This window comes from Falco biarmicus, chromosome 9 (assembly GCF_023638135.1).
Source record: "Falco biarmicus isolate bFalBia1 chromosome 9, bFalBia1.pri, whole genome shotgun sequence".
NCBI classification, from domain to species: Eukaryota; Metazoa; Chordata; class Aves; order Falconiformes; family Falconidae; genus Falco; species Falco biarmicus.
Window position 1 is genome coordinate 30581707 of NC_079296.1, and position 7441 is coordinate 30589147.

The 7441-nt window shown below is 45.8% G+C and overlaps 1 protein-coding gene across 1 annotated transcript in view; it reads right to left on the bottom strand.

Moving 5' to 3' along the window:
- Nucleotides 1–6311, bottom strand: part of HECTD2 (HECT domain E3 ubiquitin protein ligase 2) — a 40778-nt gene extending 34467 nt beyond the window's left edge. Inside the window, exons 1-2 of the mRNA XM_056352394.1 lie at nt 5780–6311; nt 562–691 (exon numbers count right to left, since the gene is read on the bottom strand). Of these exons, the coding sequence (XP_056208369.1) occupies nt 562–691; nt 5780–5995 (346 nt within the window). The 5' untranslated portion in view covers nt 5996–6311. The remainder of the gene's footprint in view (nt 1–561; nt 692–5779) is intronic.
- Between the last annotated feature and the right edge of the window lie 1130 nt (nt 6312–7441).

Consider the following 7441-nt stretch of genomic DNA (forward strand, 5'->3'; position numbering starts at 1 on the left):
TTTCTATCTTTTCCCTATCTTTACCTTAACATACCACAACCACCTTTCCTCTCACCTTTAAAGCTCTTCAGAACTGACCAATCTTTGTCTGTGAATTTTATTGCGCGTCATCACTGGCCTTCATCTTCACTCAAAAAACCCAGCAACTCTCAGCATCTGTCTCCTTTAAAAGCACTATGCTTGTCATCCTTCAGATGGAGATAGAAACATTTTCTCCACAAAGTTCTGACACAATTTCTAGAGAAGCTGCCATCTGACTGCAATTAGACAAACAGTATCTGCAGATGGACTACTGAATCTGTAACTTCCTTTAAAACTTCAGATTATTATTTCATTCTCCAAGACCATTTGTTTTTCTTATCCAACTCGTCTCTGTTGACTTAACCTCTGCAGAGGATGGATTATCATGTATGTCACTGCCTGTACAATGTACAGCATAGCATAATTTAATGAAATCTAGGTTTCTAGATTTTCTGGCACTACCACAATACAAATACTGGCAGAACACCGAGCACCTTCTTAAATTGGTAACTAAGTAACACAGGGCTTTTATTCTCTTACCATTTTTGATGTTGGGTATAACAAGTTGCGTAGGTGAATTTCTGTTTCCGATGCCTTCTTTCTTTTGGTTGATAGTTGTGATGAAATTGCTGAAAGTAGAAAACTGATTTTTGGCTCCTCTCTCCAACCCCTGTAATTAAGATGACAGCAAGCTATAAAGGGCTAATACATTACTGCAAGTGTAATCTTACTTATGAGGTATTACACAGAGTACTTAAATACCTTTTATCTTGAAATCAGAGTGGTAATACCCAAGTAAGACATAAATAATGATTCTGCAAGTTTATTTCAAATTGATTCAGGGGAGATACCATAAAATTCCTTTCCATTACATTCAGAAACTCAGGTATTAATTTTCAGGGTATGAAGATATCCTTGGATTACTGCGAGAAAAACACAGTAAGATTAGAATGCTTTCAACAATATTCTAACTGTCCATATCCTGATTTCTAACTGCTTTTATATTCCTCACTACATCCAGCTCAGTTTAAACAGATGAGTGCCACATAGTCCTTTTTCCAAATAACCCTAATATACTGCAGTAGTTTAGACAAATTTCCCAAGACTTGAAATGTGGGACCAAAAATTCTATGTTAATACATTTTCAACAGTGGCTACCTGGGTAAAAGCCCCTAATGATTCAGAATCATCAGCATTTGCTCCTGGTGAAGAAAGGATAGCCAACAAACATTTGTTAACACTGTGTTAAAAAAACCTGCTGGAGTACCTGTATGTGCTGCCACCAAGGAGTCTGTCTGCATAAGCCTTTGCTAAGAAGTGTTGAGTGCTAATGTGTTTTAACAGTGAACAGAAGTGAAATCACACAACAGACTTCCAAAGGATTGCTCCAGTCAGTCTGTTTGATGTGGAGTGCTAGTAGATACAGTTATTTACTCTGGACAACCTGCAAAGCATAGATGAGTTAAGCAGCTTGCCCAAGAGGACAGAAGTTGCATGATGGAGATTTTTAATTTCCATCTCAGCTCCAAGTCATCAGTTGAAACCAGACAAAGTAGATCAACTTCAGAAAACATACACACTCTCCCTGCACATCGTAATTTTCAGCCTCACACTAACCTACAGATTCATTTGCTTGATATCTAGTATCTATGCTCCCAGTTAGAAAAAAATGTTTTCATGCAAATCAAAACTGTAATTCCCCAAACAAGAATAAAAATTCTAGAATAATTAACATAATATCCCATCAATTTTTTTAAACCCATACATTTCCCTTTTCCCCTTAAGAGTAGTAAATTTGGACTAAGACATGCAGCCAGAGTTCTGAGGAAAGCACTTCAGTTACACCACAACATCCTGAAATACCACCAGGAGGGTTGTAACACAGCCCATAAACTTGCCATGCCACAGTATATGCAAGCTGGTGCACTGTCAGGAATTCTAAATAACTATGGCACAAACATCCATTTTCCCATGGCTTATAAACTCAGCAAATTACACAATCAGCAAGCCTTCTGGTTTTAAAAGTTTCAATTTCTAGCTCCCAATTGCTGGTATGCAACAAACAATCAAAAATAAAATGTAGTTACCATTGGAATTTTCACATTACCTTTTTCTTTTTTTCTATCACCTTTGAAATATCACTAAGATGCTTCTTAAAAATCACCTGGCACATGACTGGCGAAAACCAGGTCCTGAACAAACATGCCAAGACATGATCAACTGAAAAACAGGCTTTTAAACAAATCCAGATCTGAGGTTAATCTGCTGTGTCACAAAATGTGTGCTCTAGGTAGAAAACCTTTGGAGCTTGGAATAGTCTCTATTAATAGAGAATAGTTATCACAGATAATTGAGAAGATAAGCTTTTATGAAACAGACTACTGTGACAGCCTTTTTGATTGACTCAGCTTTCTAGGTTTCACTCCAGCCACACCGCTGAAACAGTACAGTTGAACAGTTATTTTAAAATGTTCTTCTTAATGACACTCTCAGAATAAAAAACGCACGTGCTATTTAACTCCATCATCCTGCTCCAAGTGCAGTTCCAACAATATTAAACAAACGTATGGACAAAGGCTTTAATGGAAATCCCTAGAGAATATTGGGAAACTGCATACTTATTAATGAGGATCTCTGACATCTCCTGGGAGAGTAATCTAGGACAAATGTACAGCACCATGTCATACTTAGAAAAATTTGTAGGAGGTCAGCAAGCCTCTAGAGCCTAAGAGCCTACACACATACTGCCATCAGAAAACTGAAACCCTACATACAAGAATGAGTATGCTTAGAGGGAGCAAGTGGATCAAAGTAATCTTTAATCCTTCTTTTTTAAGAGGAGCATATTAATAACTGACAACTCTGCTCTGCTGGCTTCTTCATGGAAGTTCTCCAAAGCATTAAGTTCTCCATAAGACTGGAAAGGTACTAGCATTATGCTTCACAGATCTATGGTTTTCATTTCTGAAGTTAAATTAGATGGTGAAAGTCAAACTGTTTGCAAAGAGCACATGCTTCACTTCTTGAAAATCCTACTCTTTACCCCTAACATAACTCATTCAAGACCCATGTGTATGTGGCAAGCAAAGGCCAGTAAGGAGTAAAAGGTTTTCTTGCCTTTGCAAGAAGACATGGAAGATACTCAGATTACCTAAAGGCAGCTGTCAATAAAACAGCCTACGCAAGAAGTAGGCTTTTCCCTTCCATTCCTATCTTGAAAGCCATAACATAGGACTGGTTTTGCATTACAGAAGCCTCTACTCGTTCCTGCTTACTAGGGGGTAAGTTATTTAGCTTCCCACAAGCTTCTTTTTAGAATTTGAACACTGACCTCCAAACCATCACCCCTTATGCATTATTTCTAATCACCATTTGGCCCTGAACTCCTTGCAGTGCCTTGTCAATTTATTCATGGACTAATTTAATCTCCACAACTTTCCTCAGAAATACAAGGGAAAAAAAAAAAAAGTAACCATTCTTCCACAACTCCACACAGCCCTTGGCTAGGAAAAGCCAGGATATGAATGACAACAGCAATGGTCACACCATCCCTTTATTCCAACTTGCAACCAGTTTAAACTGCAGATGAGACATCTTTCAGCACTAGAGGAGAAAAAGGATACCATGGTTATCTACTGACTTACTAAAATTCTGACCTTTTACACAGCTATTGTGGAAAATGGAAACTGTTTAAAGGGTGTGTCACACCTTCATGTCACCTTCACCTTTGCCACATTGGTTGCAGACATCTGTGGTGCATCTTTAAAGCGCTGGAGAAAATGTCAATTACACAAAATCTGGGGAGATGTTCTGAGACATGGATATCTGAGTCTCACTTCATACAGAAACAAGGTATAGTACCTATATCACCATAGTCATCATATGGTGGCTATAAAATTAAAAATAATAGGCAGGGAGCATACAAAAATTAAGGTTATCTGGAATATCACTGTATTTGTATCAGGCATGTATTTTTAAAGGAAGGTAATTTTTAATGGCAAACCCCCCAAGAATAAGCAAAGGTATTTTTTTAAGAGACAGCAAGTTCTCCCTTTTGTCATCACACCGTATTACAAACTTCCCTAGCTTAATGAGGAAGCTGAGAACACACTTCTCTCTTTAAAAAGTGTTTGAGAGAATTTGATGAAGTAATGTTCATTTTTTGGTGTTCAATCAGAACTTTTAATACAGGAACTTGCATTGCTACGTATGATGAATCTCATAACATACTTCACAAAGCCCTGGTAGGCTGGTCACAACTAGGGCTTAGCAGACCAATGGTTTGATATCTTCTTTACAGAAACTCATAAAGGTCCTCACAAAAGCATACCTGCATTCTCTCTGTATTCTGTTACAGAGAAATCCAGGGCTATGGAACTGTCCATTACATCTGTCCACAAAACTCACTGTCTGTAACATAACATTAAAACCCACATGCAGCTCTTTGTAAATTCAAAATCCCACAGGCATTTGATAAGCAGTCACACCTAGCCAGATCTGTAGCAGGTCAACTTAGCCAACTCAGGCCTGTGGGCAACGGTTCAGGAGTACACAATGCACATCCAGCTCCAAGGCGGTGGGAATTCCGCATGGCTGCCCAGTTGCGCACCTTTTTCATTAGCTGAGCTAAGCCCGACAAACTTCAGAGCAGCACTTGTATTTTTATTCTAAGGGGCTAGCATTTGCCATTCAAAGTCTGAAATAGGGATTTCCAAAGGTAAAAAGAACTCCTGGGCACTTGTCCGTACAGACCTCTCCCACCAAATCCGTATCACAAGAACACACACCTTCTTCCACACTCTGACAGAATTGCAAAGCTTAAAGTCTTTTGGAATTGCACATGGGAGTTTGTAGTCTGCCTGCATTACTTCATTTAATGTTACAATTATTTCACGACAGTCAAACATCAGATGCTCAATCTTTTAAATTCAAATTATGTAAAATAATTTCTAGCAAGTCAGTTACGTATCAGAACCGTTGAATCAAAACCTCATAACCGTATTACTTACTACGGGATTGGTGAAATTTTTGCTCTGTTGTTGGACTGAAATAACTCACTGCAAGCTTTAACGCTGAGCTATGTAAGTACCCAACTCATGCCAGGAAAATTTTATGTTTCATAATAATGTATGGTCAGCACAAAGGAGATCATAACTTCAGTAGAATTAAAAATCTCACAAGGTTTCTGAAATTAAATTATTCTGGCAAATATCCTTCCCACAGATTTTTTACCCGTGTTAAGTCATCCATCGATTCTTGCAACGTTCTGTCATCTTTGCTTCAACGCAAAGTAAAAACCGGAAAAGATCTCGTAAGAAAAAGTTAAAAATACACAAGTACCTCCCAGCTGGCTCTGCTGCTGCCAGGCTTGCTACGAGCCGACACCCCCCCCCCGCCCCCGACAACCCCCAACGAGCGCTCGGCGCTGCAAAGCCTCAGTCATGACTAACCCCGAGGCGCAGACCGGTGAGAAATGTTAAAGAACTATAAGTAGACGGAAGAATTTATAGCTTCATTATGTCACTGCTTACAGATGCACTTGTTATTTTAAAAAAAACCTGAATGAAAGCCTCTCAAGGGAAAAGGACATGAACGAAAACGAACACGGTGCGCCCCCCCCCCCCCCCCCCCCAATGAAGCGGCAAACACAGCAAACGGCAGCGCGGTCCGCAAAGCCGGTGCGGCTCCCCGCCGCCGGGCGGCACCGGCCGGGCGCTGGCGGGTCGCCCGGCCCCACCGGCGGCCGCAGGACACCTACCCCGGCAGCAGCCGCGCTGGATGCCGACGGGATGGGCGGCAGTTTCTCTCGCTCCGTGTCTTTCTCCCCGTCTTCCTCCTCCTCCTCGCCGCCCTCCTCGGCTGACGGGGGCGCCGCGCTGCCCTGCTTCAGCTCTGCGCCCGCCGGGAGCCCCGCGCCGGGGCCGGGGGGCAGGTCAGCGGCAGCCGCGGCCGCCGGCGGGCTCTGCAGCGACATGGCCCCGCTCCCGGCCGCCCCGCAGCTCCCGCCGGTACTCGAGCCCCCGCGCCCTCTACTCCTCCCTCCCGCCGCCCCCGAGCCGCCCCGAGGAGCCGCCGCCGCTCTCCGCTCCGCTGCGGGCCGCCGCGGCAATGCAGCAGCCGGGCTGCCGCCGGGCGCTCGCACGCCCCCGCACGGCGCGGCGGGTGGGGTGGGGTGGGGCGGAGCGCAGCCCTGCCGCCCCCGCCGCGGCCCCGGCAAGGAGGGGGAGCGCGGGACGCGGAGCAGCGCAGGCGGCCGGCGCGGCCGGGCCCCGCCGCCGCTGCGCCCCCTCAGCCACCGCGCCACCTACAGACCGCGGGCAGGAAGAGGGGCCGCCGCCGCCATGTTGTTTATAGGCGGCTCATAGAAACGCGCTTGGCAACCGGGGGCGCCGCGCGGGGGCAGCGGAGGACACGGCTACGGAAACTCCGTAGCGCAGGAAAAGCGGCGGCGCCGGCCGTGCCGCGGCTCCCGGGGCTTCGCTCGGCGGGGCGGCGGTAGGGGGCAGCCAGCGGAGCGGGGAGCGGGCTCCTGTCGGCCGGCGGGGCCGGGGCACGGCAGCAAGTGAATACACGAGCAGTAAATATCCGCCGGCGGTGAAGGGACCGCGGGTGGTGCGGCCACGGCGCCGCCCGCGCCCCCTTCTGAGCGGGCCGGTGTTGCCCTGCACCGCTGGCCGGGCCTGCGCCGCGGGTGGCACCGCCCTGTCACCTCATGGCACCTTCATCACGGCTTCCAGTCACACTCTCTGTAAATAACGAACTGCAAATAATACCGAAATGGGAGCGTAAGAGCGTAGTCCTGCCTGTTTCACTGGCAAGAACAGAGCGATGCCAGGGCCTGTGCGATGGCAGCTCTCGGCCCTTGGCTTGGGCAGGCCTCGGGAAGCCTGAGGCAATCCCTGCTGCCAGAGCCTCTCCGCAGTAGCCGGTGCTTACTGAACCTCTGCTGTAACACCATTAAAACAAGTCACCTTCAGAGGAGATGCTATGTTGAACTGGTTGCCACTCAACATCTAGACTAGATGTAACAGAGCACTTGTCTGTGGGTGCTGACCTACCACGTGGGTTGGCATGCAAGTGTGTGGGAGGCCTTCCACGTGGGAGTGGTGCCATGTTTTTGTACGCTAAACTACACGAAATTTAAGCCCTTCAGACCGTTAGCTGCCAGACAAGACAAGATTCTTTCAGGCCACTCTGATTTTGTGTCTGGAGAAGAGCTCCCCTCCCAGATTCAGGGTCAAAGGAGTGTGAATCTCATCAGAGACCACTTGAAACAAATCTTCAGAATTGTTTGGTCAGAATCGGAGGTAACCCACGTGACGGTTTTTCTCAGCATAGGCATTACACAAGTAGCTCCTGCGCACTGGAGCTGTGGTAAAGATCTGTATAAACCGCACACAAGCAAAGGCATAATAGGTAC